Consider the following 27342-nt stretch of genomic DNA (forward strand, 5'->3'; position numbering starts at 1 on the left):
CAAGTAGAGATAAATAAGTACGATCTAATAGCCAATACGGAGACATGGTGACAGGAGGGGATAGATTGGGACCTGAACTCTGAAGGGTTTGTGACTTTTAGGAAGGATGGGAAGTTAGGAAAAGGTGGAGGGGTGGCTCTGTTAATTAAAGACGACATCAACACAATAGAGGGGGATGGCCTAAATTCAGGAAAACTGGGTATAGAAGTGGTTTGGGTAGAGATGAGGAATGATAAAGGCAAATCGTCACTTGTGGGAGTGGTGTACAGGCCCCCTAACAATAATCACACAATAGGACAGGGTATCAAAGAAGGAACAGTAGGACCTTGTCAGAAAAGTATGACATTAATTATGGTGGATTTTAATCTACATATTGACTGAAACAACCAGGTGGGCAAAGGTAGCATAAATGACAAATTCATTGAATGTTTTTGTGATAATTTTTTAGCTCAGCATGTTCTGGAGCAGCCAAGGAGCAGGCTACACTAGACCTGGTTTGTGCAATGAGATGGGATTAATTAATTACCTCAGAGTGAAGGTGTCCCTAGGTAGCAGTGATCATAATATGATTGAATTTTACATTCAGTTTGAGAGAGAGAGAAGACTCAAATAAAGGCAATTATAAGGACATGAAAGCAGAGCTAGCGAAAGTGAAATGGCAATTTAGGTCAAGGAATGGGCCAAAAGAGATGCAGCAGCAGACAGTTAAGGGGATATTTCAGAATACACGGAATAGATACATTCTAAGGAGAACGAAAAATTCCTAGGGGAGGGTCCACCATCCATGGGTTAATGAGAAAGGTTAAAAGTAGTGTCAAACTTAAAGAAAAAGCATATAATTGTGCAAAGATGGGTGGCAGGTCAGAAGATTGCACAGAATATAAAAAAAACAGCAAATAATGACTAAACGATTAATAAAGAGGGAAAAATTAGAGTATGAGAGAAAGCTAGCTAGAAATATAAAGACAAATGAGAGTTTCTATAGATATTTAAAAAAGAAAAGTTAAAGTGAGCTTTGGTCCTACAGAAAGAAAGTCTGGGGAATTAATAATGGAAAATAAGGAGATGGCAGATGAATTGAATAGGTATTTTACATCGGTCTTCACTATAGAGGATACAAGTAACGCCCCAGAAAAAGCTGTAAATCAGGAGCAGAATTTTCTCTTTGGCATGCGGGGTTGGGCCCCGCACGCCGATGCATCGTGAAAACAGGTGTGCGTCCCAACGTCACCGAACGTCATTCCGATCTTTCGTTCGGCGAGTGCACACCAGAGTCGGCTGCGCACCTGTCAAACTGTCAAAGGTCTGTTAAGGCCATTAATAAAACAATTAACTAATTGACAGGGCTGCCCATCCAACCTTAAGGTTGGCGGGCAGGCAAAGAGCCCAAGTGGTCTTCGCATTATTCATGAAACCTCACCCATGGGCGGGATGAGGTTTCATGAAGGGTTTATTAAATGAATAAAAAAACTTTTGACACTTCATAAACATATCTCAGCTCATGTGGGGACACGTCTGAATAATTTTTACCTTTTCATTTTTTTTAAACAAACTTTAAAAGTGAACTTCATCTCCCTGCTCAGGGAGATTTCTGAGCTCTTTCAAGCGCATGCTGAAAGAGAACAGGCCCCAAATTTCCCACCTCCTGCACAAATAGCGCTGAGCGCTATTGGGCGCACGTCACCCTTGGTGGGCCTTAATTAGCCCACCCACATAAAATGGTGGCACACAGCTGATCATGGGTGACAATTGGCTCTGCGCCCGCCCGCACCTTCTCCCGACTGGCCTGCCTGCCAGGGAGAAAATTCTCCCCCAGGAATTGGAAGGGAGGAACTCAAGAAAATCATCACCAGGGAAGTGGTACTTAATAAATTGTTGGAAATGCAGGTTGATAAGTCCCCAGGTCCTGATGGATCTTATCATAGGGTCTTAAATGAAGTGGCTAGTGAAACAGTTGATGCATTGGTCTTAATTTTCCAAAATTCACTAGATCCAGGGACGTTTCCATTAGATTGGAAAATAGCTAATATAACTTCTTTACTAAAAAAGGGGAGACAGAAAGCAGGAAACTATAGGCCCTTTAGCTTAACATCTGGCAGGATGTGACAAGTGGTGTGCTACAGGAATCAATGCTGGGGCCTCAACTCTTTACAGTTTATATAAATGATTTGGATGAAGGGACTGATGGAATGGTTGCTAAATTTGCTGCTGACACAAAGATGGATAGGAAAGCAAGATGTGAAGAGAACATAAGGAGGGTAAAAGGATATAGATAGGTTAGCGGGCAAAGGTCTGAGAAATGGAGTATAATGTAGTAAAAAGTGAGGCTGTCCATTTTGGTAGGACGAATAAAAAAAGAGGTATATTATTTAAATGGTGAGAGATTGCAGAACTCCAAGATTCAGAGGGATATGGGTGTCCGAGTGCATGACTCGCAAAAGATTAGCATATAGGTGCAGCGAGCAATTAAAAAAGCTAATAGAATGTTATCGTTTATTGCAAGAAGAATTGATACAAGAGTAGGGAGGTTATGCTTCAGTTACACAGGGTATTGGTGAGACCACACCTGGATTGGTCTCCTTATTTAAGGGATGATGTAAAAGCATTAGCAGTTCAGAGAAGGCTTAATAGATTAATATCTGGAATGAGTGGGTTGTCTTCTGAGGAAAGGCTGGACAGGCTAGGCTTGTATCCACTGGAGTTTAGAAGAGTAAGAGATGACTCGATTGAAACATATAAGATTCTGAGGGGATTTGACAGGGTGAATATGGGAGGGATGTTTCCTCTTGTGCGAGAATCCAGGACTCAGGGTCACTGATCCAAATAAGGGGTTGCCCATTTAGGACAGAGGTGAGGAAAAAGTTTTTCTCTCAGTGGGTTGAGACACTTTGGAATTCTCTGCATCAAAAGGTGATTGAGGCAGAGTCCTTGAATATCTTTAAGACAGATGTAGATAGATTCTTGAAAGGAAGGAGGTGAAAGGTTGTCAGGGGTAGGCAGAAACGAAGTTGAAGTCAGATCAGCCATAATCTTACTGAATGGCAAAGCAGGCTTGCGGGGCTGAGTGGCCAACTCTTGCTCCTAATTCATATGTTTGTATGAATGTTCATATGAAGTAGTCCATGCCTGCATATAGCAAGACCTGGCCAACATTCAGGCTTGGGATAAGTGGCACACCACTCTTCACATCCTGCCAACCAGAAAATGAGCCATTTATACCTACTGTTTCCTGTTAGCTAGCCAATCTTCTATCCATGCTAATATGTTACCCTGACACAATGAGCTTTTATTTTCCATAATAACCTTTGACGAAGCACCTTATCAATGCCTTCTGAAAATCTAAGTACAGTACATCCACCGGTTCCCATTTATTGCTTCTTCAAAGAACTCCAATAAGTTGGTTAAACATGATTTCTCTTTCACAAAGCCATGTTGACTCTGCCTGATTACCTTGAATTTATTTAACTGCCCTGTTATAACTGCTTTAATAGCTAATATTTTCCCTATGACTGATGTTAAGGAAAAGGGCCTATAGTTTCCTACTTTCTGTCTCTCTCCTTTTTTGAGTAAAGGAGTTACATTAGCTATTTTTCAATCTAATGGAACCTTCCCTGAATCTAGTAGGATTCATGCCACAGAAGTGCCTGACAATGATCAATTCCGACAAGAGAGTCTCCAATTCATCTCCCCTTGAAATTTGAGGGTTTGATCATCATCAAATGCCCCACCATCAACATTTGGAGGTCTCCGCTGACCAAAATTTAACTCAGCCAGCCACAAAATTATTGTGGCAAAAAGGAAGTTAGGAGGTGGATATTCTGTAACAATTGATCACCTCCTGATTTCCCAAAGCTTTTCCACCATCTACAAAGCAAAAGTCGGGACTGTGGTGGAATGCTATCCACTTGCTTGATGAATGCAGCACCAACAACACTCAAGAATCTTGACACCGTTCGGAACGAAACAGCTACTTTGATGGGCACGCCACACTCACTCCACCATGAGTATAACATGGTTGCAGTGTAAGATGCACTATACCTACTCCCCAAAGCTTCAACATTTTTCAAAGCCACAACCTCCATCATGTAGAAAGTCAAGGTTAGTGGGTACATGGGAACACCACGACATACAAACTCCCCTCCAGCTCACACATCATCCTGACTTCAAAATATATTACTATTTCTTTATCGTGGCTGGTCAACATCCTGGAACTCCTTGCCTAACACAGAGTACCTTCACCGCATGGATTGCAGCAGTCAACAACAACTGATTACTGTATTCTCATGACCAATTAAGGCTTGGCAATAAATGCCAGCCTTGCCGCCTACACTCATTCATTAATGAATGAATTAATAAACTACCCTGAACACGACTTAAGATTTTCTTACACTGTACTATTAAAATCATTATAGATTACATTACAAATTGTTCTCTCTCCTTAGGTACTGACATCCAACTCCTCACAACCACCATTTCCCCACCCCTGCCTTGCCTCAAACCTCCCATCCTAACTCTAGCTTGCCAGTATTCTTAAAAACTCTTCAACATTCTGTCACATTCCAAAATCCATGCTCATCTTTCCTGCACCTCCATGTTTGAATCTCCCCAAAATTTCTCGCTTGCAATAACTCTCAAATAGCTCTTACAAAACTCACAAATGATACCTATTGTGACCACAATACATTATACATACTCATCCTCTCTACAACTTGTGACATAGTCGACCAAATCATCCTCTTCCAATGGCACTTCACTGTTGTTTAGTTCAGTGGAACTATCTTCATTGCTTCTACTGTTCCTGGTCAGAACATAGCCAGAGCATCTCCAACAATGGCTTCCCTTCCTGCCCTCACACTGTTACCTTCCAAGCCCTGCATGGATCCGACCTTGGGCCTCTTCAAATGCTACTTTATGGCAACAACGACTACAGACGTGACATCATCTTCCAAATAAATGCTGATGATGCCCTGCTCTGGCCTTTATTTGGACCGCTCTTCCAGTTGTACTGGTGGTTGTATGATTTGTGATCATAAGCACCGTGTCAAGCAGTTATTTATCAACTAACAATTCACAGAATAAGCGCAACTAAGCCAAGAAAGTTGAAATGAAATCAAATTCAAGATTAGAAATTAACAACCACCTTGACAAGCTATTTGATTGCCCACCATTTATGCTATTATCCCCACTAGAATTATTACTCCTTTCCCTTGGTATCTCTTACCTCTATTCCCTTAAATCCAAGAGCTGGAGACTTGAAAGTTTTTACTGAGCTATTATTTAAAATATTCAATGCCCGATCTAGTTAGACCACTTCAAGCTTTATGAGGCTATGGTCTCCATAACAAAAACTGTCCATTATTCAAAGAACATCGAGGAAGGTAAAGGTAACACTTGGCTTCTATTTCTTTTCACCACAAACTGCCTTCTTAAACCATCCTACCTGGCCTCTTTCACCCTCTCCATCAACAATGAGTGTAATAGCTCCTGGATATATGTACCACAAAGGTCGAGGCCATCCAATCAACCACCTCAATTGCTTCCCTCCTTTCTCCTACAGACTGGGGTAAACTTTCACTGAGGTTTCCCTTTCCCCAACCCCGAGTTTGCATTTTTCTCTAGTTTCTCTCTTATCTCCTCACATGCCCTCTCCAAGCTCATCTTGTTGATCAGACCCATCTCTTGCACCTTAGCTCTTATGACCACTAAATTATGATCACCCACTTTCCCTTCCTGCTACTAACAATTCCCTCCCCTCCAAGTCTGTCGACATTAATCCTCTCCTCAAAAAAATCAACACTTGACCCCTCCGTGGGATCCATGCACTCCTAGGGGGAGATGGTGGCATGGTGGTATTGTCACTGGACTTGTAGTCCAGAGACCCAGGGTAATGCTCTGGGAATCCAGGTTTCAATCCCACCATGGAATTTGAATTCAATCAATAAAAATCTGGAATTAAAAGTCTAATGATGACTAGGAAACCATCATCGATTGTTGTAAAAATCCATCTGGTCCCTTAGGGAAGGAAATCTGCCGTCCTTACCTGGTCTGGCCTATGCAACTCCTGTTCCACAGCAATGTGGTTAACTCTTAAATGCCCTCCAAAATAGCCTAGCAAGCCACTCAGTTGTATCAAACCACTAGAAAGTCAATAAGGAATGAAACCAGAGAACACCTGGTACTTAAGACAAAGGAATGACAATGGCAAACTCAGACCTATCGACCCTGTAAAGTCCTCTTTTATAACATCTGGGGGCGCTGTCTCACACGCTAGTAATGCAACACAAAAACAGAATTACCTGGAAAAACTCAGCAGGTCTGGCGGCATCGGCGGAGAAGAAAAGAGTTGACGTTTCGAGTCCTCATGACCCTTCGACAGAACTTGCGTTCGAGTCCAAGAAAGAGTTGAAATATAAGCTGGTTTAAGGTGTGTGTGTGGGGGGCGGAGAGATAGAGAGACAAAGAGGTGGAGGGGGGGGCGGTGTGGTTGTAGGGACAAACAAGCAGTGATAGAAGCAGATCATCAAAAGATGTCAACGACAATAGTACAATAGAACACATAGGTGTTAAAATTAAAGTTGGTGATATTATCTAAACGAATGTGCTAATTAAGAATGGATGGTAGGGCACTCAAGGTATAGCTCTAGTGGGGGTTTTTTTTTATATAATGGAAATAGGTGGGAAAAGGAAAATCTTTATAATTTATTGGAAAAAAAAAGGGAAGGGGGAAACAGAAAGGGGGTGGGGATGGGGGAGGGAGCTTACGACCTAAAGTTGTTGAATTCAATATTCAGTCCGGAAGGCTGTAAAGTCCCTAGTCGGAAGATGAGGTGTTGTTCCTCCAGTTTGCGTTGGGCTTCACTGGAACAATGCAGCAAGCCAAGGACAGACATGTGGGCAAGAGAGCAGGGTGGAGTGTTGAAATGGCAAGCGACAGGGAGGTTTGGGTCATTCTTGCGGACAGACCGCAGGTGTTCTGCAAAGCGGTCGCCCAGTTTACGTTTGGTCTCTCCAATGTAGAGGAGACCACATTGGGAGCAACGAATGCAGTAGACTAAGTTGGGGGAAATGCAAGTGAAATGCTGCTTCACTTGAAAGGAGTGTTTGGGTCCTTGGACGGTGAGGAGAGAGGAAATTATAAAGATTTTCCTTTTCCCACCTATTTCCATTATATAAAAAAAAACCCCCACTAGAGCTATACCTTGAGTGCCCTACCATCCATTCTTAATTAGCACATTCGTTTAGATAATATCACCAACTTTAATTTTAACACCTATGTGTTCTATTGTACTATTATCGTTGACATCTTTTGATGATCTGCTTCTATCACTGCTTGTTTGTCCCTACAACCACACCCCCGCCCCCTCCACCTCTTTGTCTCTCTATCTCTCCGCCCCCCACACACACACCTTAAACCAGCTTATATTTCAACTCTTTCTTGGACTCGAACGCAAGTTCTGTCGAAGGGTCATGAGGACTCGAAACGTCAACTCTTTTCTTCTCCGCCGATGCTGCCAGACCTGCTGAGTTTTTCCAGGTAATTCTGTTTTTGTTTTGGATTTCCAGCATCCGCAGTTTTTTTGTTTTTATCTCTAGTAATGCAACAGCCTGACATAATCACACTCATGGAATTATATCTTACACCGGCAGGACAGACCCAGCAGAGGTGGAGGCTCATTGTTATAGAGTCAGGAGGGAGTTGCCCTGGGAGTCTTCAACATCGACTCTGGATCCCATGAAGTCTCATGGTATCAGGTCAAACATGGGAAAGGAGAGCTCCTGCTGAATACCGCACTGCATCCCCTTAGCAGATGAATCAGTACTCCTCCATGTTGAATGCCACTTGGAGGAAGCACTGAGGGTGACAAGGGCACAGAATGTACTCTGGGCAGGGGGCTTCAATACCCATCACTAAGAGTGGCTTGGTAGCACCACTACACAACGAGCTGGCCAAGTTCTGAAGGGCATAGCTGCTAGACTGGGTCTGTGGCAGGTGGTGAGGTAACCAAGGTGGAAAAGCATACTTGACCTCATCCTCACCAACCTGCCTACTGCAGGTGCATCTGTCCATGACAGTATCAGTAGGAGTGACCACTGCACAACCCCTGTGGAAATGAAGCCCCATCTTCACATTGAGGATCCCCTCCATTGTGTTGTGTGGCACTAACGCTGTGCTAAGTGGGATAGATATTGAACACATCTAGCAACACAAGACTGGGCATCCATGAGGCACTGTGGGCCATCAGCAACAACAGAATTGTACTCAACCACAACCTGTAACCTCATGGTCCGGTATATTCCTGACTCTGCCATTTCCACCTAGCCAGGGGACCAATCCTGGTTCAGTGATGAGTGCAGGAGGGTATGCCAGGAGCAGCACCAGGCTTACCTAAAAATCAGGTATCAACCTGGTGAAGCTACAACACAGGAGTACTTGCATGCCAAACAGCATAAGCAGAAAGCAATAGAAAGAGCTAAGTAATCCTACAACCAATGGATTAAACAACTCACTGGAGGATGCTCCACAAATATCTCCAACCTCAATGATGGGGGAGTCCAGCACAGCAGTGCAAAAGGTAAGGCTGAAGCATTTGCAAGAATCTTCAGCCAGAAGTGCCAAGTAGATGATCCATCTCAGCCTCCTCTGCAGGTCCCCAGATGCCAATTTTCAGCCAATACGATTCATACCACATGACATCAAGAATTGGCTGAAAGCACTGGGCACTGCAAAGGCTATGGGCCCTGACAATATTCTGGCAATAGTACTGAAGACTTGTGCTACAGAACGTTCCGCTCCCCCAGCCAAGCTGTTCCAGTATAACGACACAAAGGCATCTACCCAGCAATGTGGAAAATTGCCCAGCTATGTACTGCACACAAAAAGCAGGACAAATCCGACTCGGCCAATTACTGCCCCAGTCTATTCTCGATCATCGGTAAAGTGATGGAAGGGGTCATCAACGGTGCTATCAAGTGGCACTTGCTTAGCAAAAATCTCCTAACTGACACTCAGTTTGGGTTCCACCAGGACCACTCAGCTCCTGACCTCATCACAGCCTTGGTTCAAACATGGACAAAACAGCTGAACTCCAGAGGTGAGGTGAGAGTGACTACTCTTGAAATCAAGGCAATATTTGACCAAGAGTGGCATCAAGGAGCCCCAGAAAAACTGAAGTCAATGGGAATCAGGGGGAAAACTCTCCACTGGTTGGAGTCACACCTAGCACAAAGGAAGGTGGTTGTTGGAGCTAACCATCTCAGTTCCAGGGCATCACTGTCAGAGTTCCTCAGGGTAGCATCCTAGGCCCAGCCATCTTCAGCTGCTTCATCAATGACCTTGCTTCCAACATAAGGTCATAAATGGGTATGTTCGCTGATGATTGCACAATGTTTCAGGAACCTTGGATATTGCGAGATTAGTCAAAGAGCAAAGGGAAGCATTCGTAAGGGCTAGAAGGCTGGGAACAGATGAAGCCCATGGAGAATATAAAGAAAGTAGGAAGAAACTTAAGCAAGGAGTCAGGAGGGTTAAAAGGGGTCATGAAAAGTCACTGGCAACCAGGATTAAGGACAATCCCAAGTCCTTTTAGACATTTGTAAAAAGCAAGAGGGTAGCCAGGGAAAGGGTAAGCCCACTCAGGAACAGAGGCGGGGATCTGTGTGTGGAGCCAGAAGAAATGGGAGAGATACTAAATGAATACTTCTCATCAGTATTCACCAAAGAGAAGGACTTAGCGGTTGATTTGTCTTGGGAAGAGTGTGTAGATAGCCTGGATCATGTTGAGATCAAAAAAGAGGTGTTAGGCGTCTTGAGGAATATTATGGTGGCTAAGTCCCCTGGGCCAGATGGGATCTACCCCAGAGTACTGAGGGAGGCAAGGGAGGAGATTGCTGGGGCCTTGACAGAAACCTTTGCATTCTCACTGGCTACGCGTGAGGTCCCAGAGGACTGGAGAACGGCCAATGTTGTTCCAAGGTTTAAAAAGGGTAGCAGGGATAATACAGGAAGGCTGGTGAGCCTTACGTCAGTGGTAGGGAAATTATTGGAGAAGATTCTTCGTGACAGGATTTACTACCATTTGGAAGCAAATGGGCGTATTAGTAAGAGGCAGCATGGTTTTGTGAAGGGGTGGTCGTGTCTCACTAACTTAATCTAGTTTTTCGAGGAAGTGACAAAGATGATCGACAATGGAAGGGCAGTGGATGTTATATACATGGATTTCAGTAAGGCCTTTGACAAGGTCCCTCATGGCAGACTGGTACAGAAGGTAAAGTCGCAAGGGATCAGAGGTGAGCTGGCAAGATGGATACAGAATTGGCTTGGTCATAGAAGACAGAGGGTAGCAGTGGAAGGGTGCTTTTCTGAATGGAGAGCTGTGACTAGTGGAGTTCCGCAGGGATCAGTGATGGGACCTTTGCTGTTTGTAGTATACATCAATGATTTGGAGGAAAATGTAACTGGGCTAATTAGTAAGTTTGCAGACGACACTCAGGTTGGAGGAGTTGCAGATAATGAAGATTGTCAAAGGATACAATGGGATATAGATCGGTTGGAGACTTGGGCGGAGAAATGGCAGATGGAGTTTAATCCGGACAAATGCGAGGTAATGCATTTTCGAAGGTCTAACAGGCAGGAATTATACAGTAAATGGCAGAACCCTTAAGTGCACTGACGGGCAGAGGGATCTGGCTGTACAGGTCCACAGGTCACTGAAAGTAGCAACGCAGGTGGATAAGGTAGTCAGGGAGGCATATGGCATGCTTGCCTTCATTGGCAGGGGTATTGAGTATAAAAGCTGGGAAGTCATGCTGCAGCTGTATAGAACCTTGGTTAGGCCACACTTGGAATATTGCATGCAATTCTGGTCGCCACATTACCAGAAGGATATGGAGGCAGTGGAGAGGGTGCAGAGGAGATTTACCAGGATGCTGCCTGGTCTGGAGGTTATTAGCTATGATGAGAGTTTGGAGAAACTAGGATTGTTCTCACTAGAGCGACGGAGATTGAGGGGCGACTTGATAGAAGTTTACGAGGTTATGAGTGGCATGGACAGAGTAGATGGTCAGAAGCTTTTTCCCAGGGTGGAAGAGTCAATTACTAGGGGACATAGATTTAAGGTGAGCGGAGAAAACTATAGAGGAGATGTGCGGGGCAAGTTTTTTTTACGCAGAGGATGGTAAGTGTCTGGAATTCGCTGCCAGAGGAGGTGGAGGAAGCAGGTACGATAGTGGTGTTTAAGAGGCAGCTTAACAAATACATGAATAGGATGGTAATAGAGGGATACGGACCCTGGAAGTGCAAAATCTTTTAGTTGATGGGCAATATGATCGGCGCAGGCTTGGAGGGCCAAAGAGCCTGTTCCTGTCCTGTACTTTTCTTTGTTCTTTGTTCCTCAGATACTGAAGCAGTCCATTTCCAAATGCAGCAAGACCTGGACAACATCCAGGCCTGGGCTGACAAGTGGCAAGTAACATTCACGCCATACAAGTGCCAGGCAATGAACATCTCCAACAAGAGAGAATTTAACCATCATTCCTTGACATTCAACAGCATTACCATCACTGAATCCCCCACTATCAATATCCTGGGGGTTACCATTGACCAGAAACTGAACTGGATCAGCCATATAAATGCTGTGGCTACAAGAACAGGTCAGAGACTTGGAATCATGTGGAGAGTAACTGACCAGCTGACTCTCCAAAGCCTGTCCACCCATCTACAAGGCACAAATCAGGAGTCTGATAGAATACTCTCCACTTGCCTGGATGAGTGCAGCTCCAACTCAAGAAGCTCAACACCATCCAGGACAAAGCAGCCCACTTGATTGGCACCCTATCCCCAAACATTCATTCCCTCCACCACTGACGCACAGTGGCAGCAGCGTGTACCATCTACAAGATGCACTGCAGAAACTCACCAAGGCTCCTTAGACAGCACCTTCCAAACCCGCGACCCACTACCAGCTGGGACAAGGGCAGATACATGGGAACACCATCTACTGCAAGTTCCCTTCCAAGCCCCACAACATCCTGACTTGGAGATATATCACCATTCCTTCTGTGTCGCTGAGTCAAAATCCTGGAATTCCCTAAAGCACTGTGGGTGTACCTGCAGCACATGGACTGCAGTGGTTCAAGAAGGCAGCTAATCATCACGTTCACCAGGGCAATTAGGGATGGGCATTAAATGTTGGCCTGGCCAGTGACACCCACATCTGAATAAAAACAAAACTCCCATATCCATGCCAACCTTTCTTGGAACTCTTTATCGAATCTTTTCAATCAAGTTTCTCCTCCAGCCATTGTACCAAAATGGTTCTTATTAAAGTCATAAACAACAACCTAGTTAAGTGTGATAAAGGTAAACAATTACTCCTCATCCTTCTTGACCTGTGGGCAGCCTTTTACATGGATGCCCATGATATTCTACTCCAATGGATTTCCACTCTCATCTGGTAATTATCTGGTTTAATTTGTATCTATCCTGTTGTAACCAGAGAATGACCTGCAATGGCTTCCCTTCTCATTCCTGTACAATCATCACTGGTGTCCCTTGAAGTTCTACCCTTGGCCGCCGTCCATTTTTTCATCTATATGCTGACCCTTGGCGACATCATCCAAAAATCAGAGCATCAACTTCAGTGTATGCACTGATGATACCCAATTCTACTTCACATCCACCTCTCTTGACCCCTCTAAATTGACTGCTTGTCTGACATCAAGCACTGGATGAGCAGAAATTTTCTCCAATCAAATATTGGAAAGGCAGAAGCCTTAAGTCCCAGTCACAAACTCCACTCTCCCTGACCACTCTGAGGCTGAACCAGACGAGTGCCTTGGTGCTACATTTGACACCAAGTTGAGCTTCCAACCACACACCCACACCAAGACCAGCTGGCCCTACCTCCATAACATTGCTGGGCTTCAGCCTTGCTTCAGCTTATCTGCTGCTGAAATTCTCATCCATGCCTTTGTTACCTCTAGTATTACTTCAATGCGTTCTAGCCAATTTCCCACATTCTATATTTTGCAAACTTGAGGTTATTCAAAACTTCGCTGCCCGTGTCCCAACTTGTACCAAGTCCCATTCACCCATCCACACCATGTTTTCTGACCTACACTGGCTCCTGGTTAAGCAAAACCTCAATTTTAAAATTCCCATTTTTGTTTTTAAAATCACTTCATGGCCTTGCACCTATCTCGGTTTTCTCATTCTGACCCACAATCCCACTAGATTGCTGTGTTTAGCAAATTGCGACCTACTGAGCAATCCTGATTTTAATCACTGCACCATTGGTGCCCCTACCTTTTTCGACTGAGGCCCCACGTTCTGGAATTCACTCCCTTTCCCTCTCTGTGTTCATTTTCCTCCTTTAAGTGACTTTTTAAAACTTTCTTTGACCAAGCTTTTAGCCAATAGGCCTAATATCTGCTTCAGTGGCTCCACATCAAACTTTGTTCCTTTTTGCTCCTGTGAAATGCCTTGGGACATTTTATTATGTTAAAGGCACTATATAAATGCAAGGTGTTATTGTCATTGCCCAGACACGCATTTCTGAAACATACTGATCTCCTTCAAAAAAATGATAAACTTCATAATAAACTGTTTAGTTTCTCTATAGAAGGTATTTAACATTACTTACCATTCTGTTGGCATTGTTGAGAAGCTGGCATCTACAATAACAAGGAAAATGGTACAAGCATTAGACTAGGACCTATAGGCACATAAGGCAAAGCCTTTCTAGTGCAGGACCCATCTTCATACAAACATTTCCTGGAGCAAAAACCAAAGTGTAAAACACCACAATCCTACTTAAAACATAAGATCACCATCAACAGATTATTAACATTTCTGAATGTCTCCCAAAATACAAGGGATAGAAAATTATTTTAGAATGATTATTTCATTTCAGGCTAGTCAGGGGAACACAAACTAAGAAACCTAAAACCTTCACTCTAATTCGCATTTACATAGACTATTATTTTTGCACCACTGTCTTAAATAAATTACTGTAACAGAGTAAAATTCTGTTTTATGATGCTTAGAATCTTAGATTTAAGACAGTCGTCAGTCTGTCCAAATTTGGAATGCTGAACTGAACCGCAATATTCCTAGTTTGCTATCATAAGTAAAATGTCTGAATTCATTTTTATCAAATAATATTATGCTCCGAGAACCTGTGAATATACCCAGACCTAATGCACCTAGCTGATATTTTGGTAATACTACATCTGGAATTTTAAAACAAATTGGGAAAACAGCAGCATTTACTAATACTTGTATTTTATTTCAGCAAGCATTCGACAATCCAATTTTTTTCATCCTTATTAAGTCTGACACTAAAGGTAATGTTTTCGCCCATTAGTCCACGTGTCTGTAAACAACATATCTCAAAGACTAATGGATGGACTTCAAAGAATCTCTGCATACATATAGGGCATGGCCCAAGGAAGGATAGATGAATTTTTGGCTAAAACAAGGATCCGGATCCTGGATTTTTTTTTAAAGGATCCGTTAACATTGGGAGATAGGACAAATAGACTTTTTTTTTTAAGAACATTGTGGGTTGTTTTATTTAGAATGTTTTTGATTGTGTTATCATGTTGTAGATTATCTCAGCTGCTGTGATGTAATTTGTCACAGCTGTCAAACATGAGTGGAGTTTTCAGAGCAGATTGTTGGATCTAGATTGGCCTGTGTAGTGTGACGGAAGCCTTTAATAATTTTTCAGCTTTCTAGTTAGAGCATTAACCAGGCAGGGAAAAACCTCAAGTGCTAGGTAATGGTAATAACATTGAGTTAACAGAGTGCGGCAAAGGTACGTGCGCTGAGTGACCTCTTCACTTGTTTTGAATTTAGTCAATCACCAACTATTCATTTACTATCAGATGAATCAGAGATGGCAAATGGTATGGCTTGATTATTCAGATACAATAAACACCAAAATAAGTTACATACCTGACCCTCAATTTCAGACTTGCCAGCAACTTGCTGGAAACTTATATTGAGAGTAGAGCCTCTTTCTACCCCGGTTTCTTCAGTGAGCATATCCTCTGCTTTATCCATTATGTCTTTCATCTGTTCAATGAAAATCTCCTTCTCAATTTCCAGTATAAAATCATTATCTACCTATTAACAAAATGACAAAATATCTTTTAAAATTACTGGTTCTCTTTTTCACTTGATGAAAATTGTTTGATTAAGTTTCAATAAATCAAATCCAAATGTTACATTTTCACCTATTTCTTTAAGTTATAAAACTTACCATATAGTTTGCTATTTCATCTGGAGCATCACCATCCAAATCAAATATAAAGGTTACCATTTTGTGATTATGAGTTTCCAGTTGACATTCCACCATCTTATCTCCTACATTTGACACCTGTAAGGAAGTGAATATCAGTTGTGCATTTAAGATAACTGAAGCTACTAATTGTCAGGCCATACCCTTTACATAAAAGGTTTTTAAACACTCACATTAAGAAGAGTCAGCTTTGGCTTACTGGCCCTTTCCTGACGTGAACGAGTGCGTGTAGACCTCTTGTGATGCTTCCTTGAACTTTTGCTCTCCTGTTTCCCACTGGCGTGAATTCCTTCGTATCCATCACTCATCTCTTTTCCTGAAGCAGCATCAGAACATATACTGTTTGGAGGCAAATAATCACAGAAACGTAATATAATAAGGCCAAGTGCCCTGCCGAAACATGAATCTCCCAGTTTTCACCATTCTTATTTTATTTGTATCTTGCTCAAAACAAAGCTACTTAGCTAGGATTCTTTAAAAGGGAAGTCTAGATGCCATGTGCTACCCATTTAATGCTTAAAAACTACATAAATACTAAAAAAGGCTACATACTTAATTGAAAGGAACCATGAAATGATTGCTCTTTGTCAGGCAGCTCTTTGATATAACCCAGGGATAACCCACCGCAATGAATAAATACTAATCAGAACTTTAGACTAAGGGCTGATCTGAAGTGCAACTCAAGGGAGACACATTATCAGCTGCAGCTGCCAAGTACTTGGCAGATTGTATGGTTTTTCTGTGGTCATGGAACTCTGCATCAAGTCTCAGGCAGTATGTAGTTGTTCTATACTTCAAGGAAGCACACAAGGACATTATCCAGAAACAATGAAGAAGTGAAATTCTTGAAGAAAACTGAAAGTTTTAAAGAATGTCAATAGACTTTTTACCTTGTTTATCTATTTCCAATCTAAATCTAAAAATGTAATTTCAATAAAAGAACTCCCTTAGACTACCTCTTTTAAAGAGTTTGAATAAGTCATTACACTGGATGTCAAATTACTTACTTTTCATAACAGCCACCATATGTTGCTGTCTGTTGCTTATCTTGTTGCAGTTGATTCTCCTATTTATAAAAACAAAACAGCCTTATAATGCAACAATTCAAAATCTCAAACATTCTAAGAAGTTTTACTTTACTACTTTAGCAATTCTTGTACAGTTAAAATAAGCAGAGAAAGGACCATTAAAGGGTAGAGCTTTTGATAACATTAGTACTTTGTGATTGGTTATGCTTCCACAATACAGTTGAAGTCCAAACAAAGAAAACATAAATTGGGACTAATCCATAATTTCCAACTAATAGTTGCTTTCATCAGGAAGGCAACAAGTATTGAAAGGATGCTTCACCATGGGAGGAGAGGATCTGAAAAATGAAAACTTCAGCACCCACTAATGTCTCCAAGGAAGAGATTATTTACATCCTTTCTCAGTCAAGTAACAATGCAAGTAAGAATGGAGAAGCATAAGCTTTCACAGCAGAACCTTTTCTACCAAATAGAACAGAATATGGTTTATTTGTATCACTGCATCACCTGGAAATAATTGATGGTGTTTTCCAAAAGGTTGTTGCACAAAGTAAGGGCTCATGGGATTGGAGGTAATATATTAGCATGGATAAACGACAGAAAACAGAGTAGGAACGAGTGGATTATTTTCAGATTGGCTGGGTGTTACTGGTGGAGTACAGTGGGCTTATTATTGAGCCTCAGCTATTTACAATTTATAAGCTGAGATTTATAGATTTTTAAAGGAGTCAGACAGGAAAGCAGAGGTCAAGTTGAGGTACAGCCCTGTTCTTTTTTAATGATGGAGCAGGCTTGAAGGGCCATATAGCCTCTCTCTGTTCCCATATGTTCTTAAGTAACTAATTGTGAATGACGTCTTCAAATTGGTTTCTCTAACAACAAAATTTAAATGTATACTTTGAGAAACAGCTGTAGAGATCTGTATTGTTGACAAAGGAGTATCTTTGTTCTGTTGGTTTAACAACTGAGGAATATTGACTTGCATTGGCACAGTTTGTTGCACTGACTGTGGGAGATCACTGGATTGCACTTGTACTCGTTGTTCAGTGTAGAAGGTACCAGTTGCTGGAACAGTTTCAGCCAGAGGTGGTGGGAAAACTAAAGGCTGCTCTGGCACAATTGTTATTTGATGCCTTTGTGGTGGAACTCCTATTTCAATCGAATAGTGAACTGAAACTTGAGGAATGAGCATCTGCAAATAAGTTTCATTTTTAATTAGTCAAGGTATTTCAACAATGATATATATGATCTGGAAGTCAATATATTTCACTGAATAAATTTGTTCCATAGTGGAATTGTTACACTCAAGAACAGAATTTAGAATCTAAGCTGATTCTCATCTTAACGTCAGAAAGCATTTAGTTTGCGCCTCAGTAATCATAAACATATTTATATATCTGCAATTCTGTCATTTTACATGTTATAGCTTTTAGAGTTAAAAAATGTCTGGTTTCAGATTTTTTGCACATTTCTACAAAGTAGCCATACATGGATTTTTTGGTAAAGTCTCATGCTTAATCATTTTCAGTAGCACCTCTGACACCAATCTAATGGTTGCCAGAGGATCCCTGCTAATTTGAGGAAGATTTTTTTTTTCTTTAAACTTGTTCATTGCTTGAGAGCCCAGCATGCATTGCCCATCTCTAATTTCCCTTAAGACAATTGTGATAAGCCACCTTCTTGAAACATAGCTCATATGGAGATACTCCCAAAGCACTTAGGTAGGGAGGAAGAAATGTTGATTTATTTCCAAGTCAGGATAGTGTGACTCGAGAGCAATGTGCAGATGGTGACGTTTCCATGCATCTGCTGTCCTCATCCTTCCAATCACTATAGGTCAGGTGTTTGGGTGGTGTTATTGAAGTAACCTTGATGAGTTGCTGCAGTACATCTTGTAGATGGTGTACACTGCAGCCAAAGTGCATCAGTGGTAGAAACAGTGAATGCTTAAGTGGGCTATTTTGTTCTGGATGGTGAAGAGTTTCTTGAGCGATGTTGGAGCTGCACTCCTGACCTATGCCTTGTTGATGACATAAATGTTGATGATGGGGGATTAGACATTGGTAATTCCATTGAACATCAATGGGATCATTCTCACTTGGAGGTAGTCAGTACCTAGCACTTGTGTGACACAATATTACTTGTCACATCATCCTGTGATTGAAAATTGCCCAAGGCTTGCTGCAAGTATGTTTGGTTGCTTCATTATCTGAGGAGTTACGAATGAAAATGGACACTGTGGAACCATCAGCAAATGTCCCCACTTTTGACCTTATGATGGAGCAAAAGTCATTGATGAAGCAGCTGAAGATGGTTGTGACTGCAACACTGCCTTGACGAACTGTTGCAGTCATGCTCTTGGGCTAAGATGATTAGTCTCCAACAACCACAACCATCTTCCTTTGTGATATATATGGCTCCAGCCAGTGGAGAGTTTTTCCTTTGAATCCCATTGACTTCAATTTTTCTGGGGCTCTTTGATGCTATACTTGGTTAAATGCTGCCTTGATGTCATGGGGCAGCCACTCTCAACTCGTCTCTGGAACTCAGCTCTTTTGTCCGCGTGTGAGCCAAGACTGTACCAAGATCTGGAACTGAATGGTCCTGGCAGAACCCAAACTAAGCATTGAGTGGATTATTGCTAAACAAGTGCTGCTTTATAGTACAGTCAATGAAACCTTAATCATTTTCTGATGATTGAGTGAAAGCTGATGGGGCAACAACCAACAGGACTGAATTTGTCCTGATTTTTGTGGACAGGATGTATCTGAGCAAAAAATAAAAACAAAAAAACTGCGGATGCTGGAAATCCAAAACAAAACCAGAATTACCTGGAGAAACTCAGCAGGTCTGGCAGCATCGGCGAAGGAGAAAAGAGTTGACGTTTCGAGTCCTCATGACCCTTCGACAGAACTTGAGTGAGTCCAAGAAAGGGGTGAAATATAAGCTGGTTTAAGGTGTGTGTGTGTGTGTGTGTGTGTGTGTGTGTGCGTGTGTGTGTGTGTGTGGGGGGGGGGGGGGGGTAGTTTGGGTGGGGGGGAGAGAGAGAGAAGTGGAGGGGGTTGGTGTGGTTGTAGGGACAAACAAGCAGTGATAGAAGCAGATCATCAAAAGATGTCACAAACAACAGAACAAAAGAACACAGATGTTGAAGTTGGTGATATTATCTAAACGAATGTGCTAATTAGGAATGGATGGTAGGGCACTCAAGGTATAGCTCTAGTGGGGGTGGGGGAGCATAAAATATTTAAAAATAATGGAAATAGGTGGGAAAAGAAAAATCTATATAATTTATTGGAAAAAACAAAAGGAAGGAGGAAACAAAGGGGGTGGGGATGGAGGAGGAAGCTCAAGACCTAAAGTTGTTCAATTCAATAATCAGTCCGGAAGGCTGTAAAGTGCCTAGTTGGAAGATGAGGTGTTGTTCCTCCAGTTTGCGTTGGGCTTCACTGGAACAATGCAGCAAGCCAAGGACAGACATGTGGGCAAGAAAGCAGGGTGGAGTGTTGAAATGGCAAGCTACAGGGAGGCTTGGGTCATTCTTGCGGACAGACCGCAGGTGTTCTGCAAAGCAGTCGCCCAGTTTACGTTTGGTCTCTCCAATGTAGAGGAGACCACATTGGGAGCAACGAATGGAGTAGACTAAGTTGGGGGAAATGCAAGTGAAATGCTGCTTCACTTGAAAGGAGTGTTTGGGCCCTTGGACGGTGAGGAGAGAGGAAGTGAAGGGGCAGGTATTGCATCTTTTGCGTGGGCATGGGGTGGTGCCATAGCAGGGAGTGATGGAGGAGTGGACCAGGGTGTCCCGGAGGGAACGATCCCTACGGAATGCTGATAGGGGGGGTGAAGGGAAGATGTGTTTGGTGGTGGCATCATGCTGGAGTTGGCGGAAATGGCGGAGGATGATCCTTTGAATGCGGAGGCTGGTGGGGTGATAAGTGAGGACAAGGGGGACCCTATCATGTTTCTGGGAGGGAGGAGAAGGCGTGAGGGCGGATGCGCGGGAGATGGGCCGGACACGGTTGAGGGCCCTGTCAACGACCGTGGGTGGAAAACCTCGGTTAAGGAAGAAGGAGGACATGTCAGAGGAACTGTTTTTGAAGGTAGCATCATCGGAACAGATGCGACGGAGGCGAAGGAACTGAGAGAATGGGATGGAGTCCTTACAGGAAGCGGGGTGTGAGGAGCTGTAGTCGAGGTAGCTGTGGGAGTCGGTAGGTTTGTAATGGATATTGGTGGACAGTCGATCACCAGAGATTGAGACAGAGAGGTCAAGGAAGGGAAGTGTCAGAGATGGACCACGTGAAAATGATGGAGGGGTGGAGATTGGAAGCAAAGTTAATAAATTTTTCCAAGTCCCGATGGGAGCATGAAGCAGCACCGAAGTAATCATCGATGTACCGGAGAAAGAGTTGTGGAAGGGGGCCGGTGTAGGACTGGAACAAGGAATGTTCCACATACCCTATAAAGAGACAGGCATAGCTGGGGCCCATGCGGGTAACCCTGGCCACACCTTTTATTTGGAGGAAGTGAGAGGAGTTGAAGGAGAAATTGTTCAGTGTGAGAACAAGTTCAGCCAGATGGAGGAGAGTAGTAGTGGATGGGGATTGTTCAGGCCTCTGTTCGAGGAAGAAGCTAAGGGCCTTCAGACCATCCTGGTGGGAAATGGAGGTGTAGAGGGATTGGACGTCCATGGTGAAGAGGAAGCGGTTGGGGCCAGGGAACTGGAAATTGTTGATGTGACGTAAGGTGTCAGAGGAATCACGGATGTAGGTGGGAAGGGACTAGACAAGGGGAGAGAGAAGGGAGTCAAGGTAACGAGAAATGAGCTCTGTGGGGCAGGAGCAAGCTGAGACGATCGGTCTACCGGGGCAGTTCTGTTTGTGGATTTTGGGTAGGAGATAGAAGCGGGCCGTCCGAGGTTGGGCGACTATCAGGTTGGAAGCTGTGGGAGGAAGATCCCCAGAGGAGATGAGGTCAGTGACAGTCCTGGAAACAATGGCTTGATGTTCAGTGGTGGGTTCATGGTCCAGGGAGAGGTAGGAGGAAGTATCTGCAAGTTGACTCTCAGCCTCCTCGAGGTAGAGGTCAGTGCGCCAGACAACAGCACCACCCTTGTCAGCGGGTTTGATGACAATGTCAGGGTTGGACCTGAGAGAATGGAGTGCAGTAAGTTCAGAGAGAGAGAGATCAGAATGGGTGAGAGGAGCAGAGAAATTGAGGCGACTAATGTCGCGCCGACAGTTCTCAATGAAAAGATCAAGAGAAGGTAAGAATCCAGAGGGAGGGGTCCAGGGGAAGGAAGAATATTGGAGGTGGGTGAAAGGATCCGTTGAACGGGGAGAGGACTCCTGCCCAAAGAAGTGAGCCCAGAGACGAAGATGGCGGAAGAAGAGTTCAGCATCATGCCGAGCCCGAAATTCATTTCATTGTCAAGTAGATGCCATTGCTGTAGCTGTATAGGAATAGCGTGTCTAGAAGCACAGCAAGTTCCAAAGCATTGGTCATAGGCACTGTGGCTGTGATGTTGTTAGGGCCCAGACCTTTGCTGTATCCAGTGTGTTCAGCCATTTCTTGATATTGCATGGAGTGAAATTAGCTGAAGACTGGCTTCCATAATGGTCGGAATTTCAGAAGGAGGCCGAGATGGATCATCCACAGTATACTTCTGGCTGAGGGCAGTTGCAAATGCCTCTGCCTTGGCTCTTGCACAGGTGCAAATCCAAAAGCACAATTTGTGCTATAGGAAACTTGGGTTAATCTCCATTTAAACTGATCTACTCTACACTTACAGCGTAATACTACGGCCATGCTGCACTGTTGCAGATGCTGTCTTTTTGATGGAGATTAAACCAAAGCCCTCTTGCCCTCAAGCAAATATAAAAGACCACATGGCACTATTTTAAGACTAGGGCAGTTCTCCTGTGTCCAATTTAACATTTATCCCTTAATCAACATGATAAAAAAACAGATCATCTGGTGAGTTATTTCATTACTGTTTGTGGAACATTGCTCTACACACAAATTGCCTATACACAATTGAGGCTATCACACAAAAATAGTTCATTGGCTGTCAAGCAGTTTGAGATGTCCTGAGCTTATGAAATATGGTACATAAATACAAATTCTTTTTACCTTAACTCGACTTCGTAAATGTTTTAAAAACTAGTGCTCCCAATGATCTAACCAGAACTCACCATTAAACAAAGTTATGTAGAATTGAACAGAATACAAAGAGAAGCAGCGAAAAAAAAATCTGATTGACAGTTTCATACTGCCCACAAGTTCTCTTAGCAAATGGCTTTAAGATCAGATAACTTACATGCATCTCTCCCTTTCCATCCTAACCTAATTCGGTCTACCAGCACGTGCAGAGTTATATCATGTCAAAAACAACAGACAAAAGAACATATGCATACATTATGCACACATTAGGCCTACATCAGCAAAACAAAATAAGTGACAGCCATTCACTGACTTATTCCTCAGGGCAATGCCTTGACCAATCAGGGTCAAGCTGAGTGGTTTAAATGTCAAACAATGTTTGGCAGTTAAGTGTCAGTCATCATCATTGATACATTCTCCATGGCAATACCTCTACCAGAGTCCATTTGCCAACCAATCAGCACACTTTTCTCATACAGTATAAATTTTTGTTTTCCCCTTATACAGGTATTCTTACGAAGTATTCTGATGAATGTAAAACAAAAGCTTCGACATGTCTCTCTTTTCAGCAATACCTCAAGTCCGGCACTACCAAATGACTAAGTTCTGTCACTTCGTTATGTTACTTTCATCGAGTAAAAATACCCAACTCTCTCAGCCTATTTAGGATAGGGTCTTCTGATTTGGTCAGTGGTCAGGGACAGGAGGGTGCGACTGCGAGTGAGGCAGGTAAAGGGACCCACAGGATAGGAGTGTCAGCCTCTGCAATTGTCCAGTAGGTTTGACATTCTCTCAGCTTGTTTGGATGAGAGCGGGGGCTGCAGGGTGGATCAGCGAACTGACTATGGAACTGTAGTACAGGGAGCCATTCAGGTGTAGAGAGCAAAAGGGAATGCAGTGGTAGTAGGGGACAGTATAGAGGGGAATTGACACTGGTCTCTGAAGAAGAGTGAGAGTCCAGGCGGCTGCATTGGCTTGCCTGGTGCCAGGGTTCGGGACACCTGCTCAGGGCTGGAGAGTAACTTGTGGGGGGGGGGGGGGGGGGGGGAGAGGGATCGGGTGATATGGTCCATGTAGGTACCACATAGATGGAGTGGCTCTGGAGTATGTGCAGCACTTCCCTTATTTTGGCAGCCACCTCTCCCAAGGGACTTCCATCGATGAGGAAGTCCAACATCGAGTCAACTGTGCCAGCACTGCCTTCTTCAAGCTGCGCCAACATGTCTATGACAACAGGAACCTTTGAAAGTCAAAAAGGTTCTGGTTCATAAGGCCATTGTGTCAACCACCCTTCTCCACTGCAGCAAAACATGGACTGTCTACCGATGCCACATTAAGATCCTTGAGAGTTGCCATCAGTGGTGCTTGCGTTGAATCCTGGGGACCAAATAGGAGTACCACTAGACAAATGCGAGCATCCTCCATGAAGCTGTATCTACCAGCACTGAAGCCTTGCTCCTGCGGAACCAACTCCGACGGACGGGCCATTGCACCCGGATGCCCAAAAGCTGCCTCCTTCGGCAAGTTCTCTTCTCACAGCTTTCCGTTGGCCAATGCTCAAAGGGCGGCTCAAGAAAAAGGTTTAAAGATATGATTAAGGATGCCCTAAAGCACAAAGGCATTAACACAACTGACTGGGAGGAGAATGCTGCCAATTGCTCAGCATGGAACCACCTGGTACATCAAGGCACAAACCACTTTGAGGCTCAGCGGTTTGACAGAGGAAGGTGAAGGAAGCCAACCTGGGGCTGCGATTTCCATGCCCCTGCGCAAAAATGTGCCCCCACTGTGGAAGAACACGCAGATCCAGAATTGGGCTCCTCAGTCATCTGGAGTCTCACCAAGACTGACAGATTCCGAGGGACCAATGACAACAGGTACCAATAACATAGGAAGAACTAGGAAAGAAGTTCTGCAAAGAGAGTATGGGGAACTAGGCACTAAATTGAAAAGCAGAATCTCAAATGTTATAATCTCTGGATTATTACCTGAGCCACATGCAAATTGGCATAGGGTACATTAAATTAGAAAGATACATAAGGGGCTCAAAGACTGGTGTGGGAGAAGCGGGCTCCAGAAACAGTACTGAAGAAAGTGGAGACTATACTATTGGGATGGTCTACACCTGAACCATGCTGGGACCACTGCTCTTGCTAACTACATAACTAGGAAGTGAAGAGAGTTTTTAACTAAATAGTGGGGGCAAGTGATCAAATGTGGAAAGATATGGTATATCAAAGAGTAGAGCCAAGGTAAGAGAGGAAAATAGTAATATAGGAAATGAGGGTCAGAGAATGGTAGGAAGGAACAAAGAGGGAAAAAACCTAAGAATGCACCAAAAATCAAGACTAGAACTTAAAGAATACAAAAATACAAAACCAAAGATTCTGTATCTGAATGTGCGCAGCATTCTTAATGAAGTAAATAATTGATAGCGCACATTGAAGTAAACAAGTAAGATCTGATAGCCATTACAAGACATGGCTGCACAAGGATTGGGTCCTGAATACTGAGGGGTATATGACATTCAAGAAGAATAGGAAGCTAGATAAAGATGGAAGAGTAGCGCTGTTAAACAAGGATGACATTTGTGCAATAGTTAGAGACGACCTTGGTTTGGGAGATCAGGGTGTAGAATTGGTTTGGGTGGGGATGAGGAATAGTAGAGGCAAGAAGTCACTAGTGGGAGTGGTCTACAGGTCCCCTAACAGTAACCACAATGTAGGACAAAAGTATACAAGAAGAAATATTGGGTGCTTGTGATAAAGGGACAGCAATAATCATGGATGACTTTAATTTACATATAAACTAGAAAAATCAGATTGGCAGTACAGGCAGTCCTAGACTTTATTACATTCGAGTTTTGATGAATGGCACTTATGTTTATAAACTGACACCTTATTTTGACTTTCCCACGCCAGTTTTAATTTTATGACGCCACGCCAGTGAACAAGTTCAAATGTTCATACATGTACATTGACATTCTGTGCTGCCCATCTCCCTGACTCAAGATGCTCTGTTGCTGTACTGACACTATTTTTACTTTGCAAATCTTTGTTTCCAAACTTTCACAACATAAATACATCAATGTTGATATATTACTCATCTATAATTGATCAGAGTACAAAATTCTGGGTTATTTTGGTGAAAATAGGATATCGGGCCTTGGTTCAGGAATCAATCCCCCATTTATAACATTTTTCTTATGAGAAAATCAGCTCCGAGTTACGATGTTTCAACTTAAGGTGTGGTTTGCAGGAATCAATTGTTTCACAAGTCCAGGTACTGCCTGTAGTAGCCTGGATGAGGAGCTCACAGAATGCTTTCTTAGAGCAACACGCTCTGGAATCAACCAGACAGGTCATATTAGACTTGACCTTGTGTAATGTGACAGGATTAATGACCTCAAAGTAAAGGCACCCTCAGGTAGCAGCGACCACAATATGACTGAATTTTCCATCCAGTATGAAAGGGAGAAGAATGGATCTAAGGCAATTTTAAACTTAATTAAGGGCAACTATGTGGGTATGGAAGCTGAGCTAGCTGAAATGAACTGGGATACTAGGTTAGGGGATAGATCAATAGAGATGCAGTGCAAGGCATTTAAGGGGATACTTCAGAATACTCAGAATAAGTATATTCCTACCATAAAAAAATTCTAAAGAGAGGACCCACCACTTGTGGTTAAGTGAAGAAGTTAGGAAAAATATCAAACTTAAGGAAAAAGCATATAACTGTGCAAAGATGAGTGGCAGGTCAGGCAATTGATCAGAATCAATGACAGAGAATGACTAAAAGGTTAATCAGAAGAAATTAGAGTATGAGAGGAAGCCAGCTAGAAATATAAAAATGGCTAGGAAGAGTATCTACGGGTACTTGAACAGGAAAAAAAAAGGTAAGTGTTGGCCCTCTACAGTGTGAGAATGGGGAGTAAATAATAAGGAAATAGCAGATGAAATGAACAAATATTTTGCTTCTATCTTCACTATAGAGGCTACAATAAACATTTCAGTAATAGCTTTAAATCAGGTGGTGTAGGAGAGAGGGGAACTTGGTGAAATTACAATCACTAGGGAAACGGTACTGAGCAAATTGTTGGAGTCTCCACTGCCAAGTCTCCAGGTCCAGATAGATTTCATCCTAGGGTCTTAAAAGAGATGGCTAATGAAGTAGTAGATGCTTTGGTGTTAATTTTCCAAAATTCCCTAGATCCTGGAAAGGTTCCAGAAGACTGGAAAGTAGCAAACATATCCCCTCTATTCAAGGAGGAGGGAGGAAGGCAGAAAACAGGAAACTATAGGCCAGTTAGCTTGACATCTGTCATGAGGAAGGTGTTAGAATTGATCATTAAAGAGTTTATAACTGGGCACTTAGGAAAACTCTAGGTAATCGGGAAGAGTCAGCATAGTTTTGTGAAAGGAAAGTGTGTTTAACCAATTAATTTGAGCTCTTTGAAGTAGTAACATATGCTGTGGATAAAGGGGAGTCGGTAGACGTACTATACTTGGATTTCCAGAAAGCATTTGATAAGGTGTCACATCAAAGATTATTGTGGAAAGTAAAAGTTCATGGTGTAAGGCTAACATATTAGCCTGCATAGAAGATTGGCTGGCTGGCAGAAAACAGAATATGCATAAATGGGTCTTTGATTGGCAGGATGTGACAAGTGGAGTCCTGTGGGGGTTTGTGCTGGGGCCTCAACTTTTTACAATTTACATCAATGACTTAGATGAGGGTAGTTAAGATACGGTAGCTAAATTTGCAGACGACACAAAGATAGTTAGGAAATTATGTTGTGAAGATGTCATAAGGAGTTTGCAGATGGATATAGATAGGTTGAGAGAGCA

General features: G+C 42.9%; 1 protein-coding gene across 5 annotated transcripts in view; it reads right to left on the reverse strand.

Annotated features, from left to right (window-relative positions):
* wnk2 (WNK lysine deficient protein kinase 2) overlaps nt 1-27342 on the reverse strand; it is a 225255-nt gene that overhangs the window by 53153 nt on the left and 144760 nt on the right. For all 5 annotated transcript variants that reach the window (XM_041191976.1, XM_041191978.1, XM_041191977.1 and 2 more), the window contains exons 12-16: nt 16310-16368; nt 15476-15641; nt 15264-15380; nt 14957-15127; nt 13641-13671 (exon numbers count right to left, since the gene is read on the reverse strand). In XM_041191976.1, the coding sequence (XP_041047910.1) occupies nt 13641-13671; nt 14957-15127; nt 15264-15380; nt 15476-15641; nt 16310-16368 (544 nt within the window). The remainder of the gene's footprint in view (nt 1-13640; nt 13672-14956; nt 15128-15263; nt 15381-15475; nt 15642-16309; nt 16369-27342) is intronic.

This window comes from Carcharodon carcharias, chromosome 7, assembly GCF_017639515.1.
Source record: "Carcharodon carcharias isolate sCarCar2 chromosome 7, sCarCar2.pri, whole genome shotgun sequence".
NCBI classification, from domain to species: Eukaryota; Metazoa; Chordata; class Chondrichthyes; order Lamniformes; family Lamnidae; genus Carcharodon; species Carcharodon carcharias.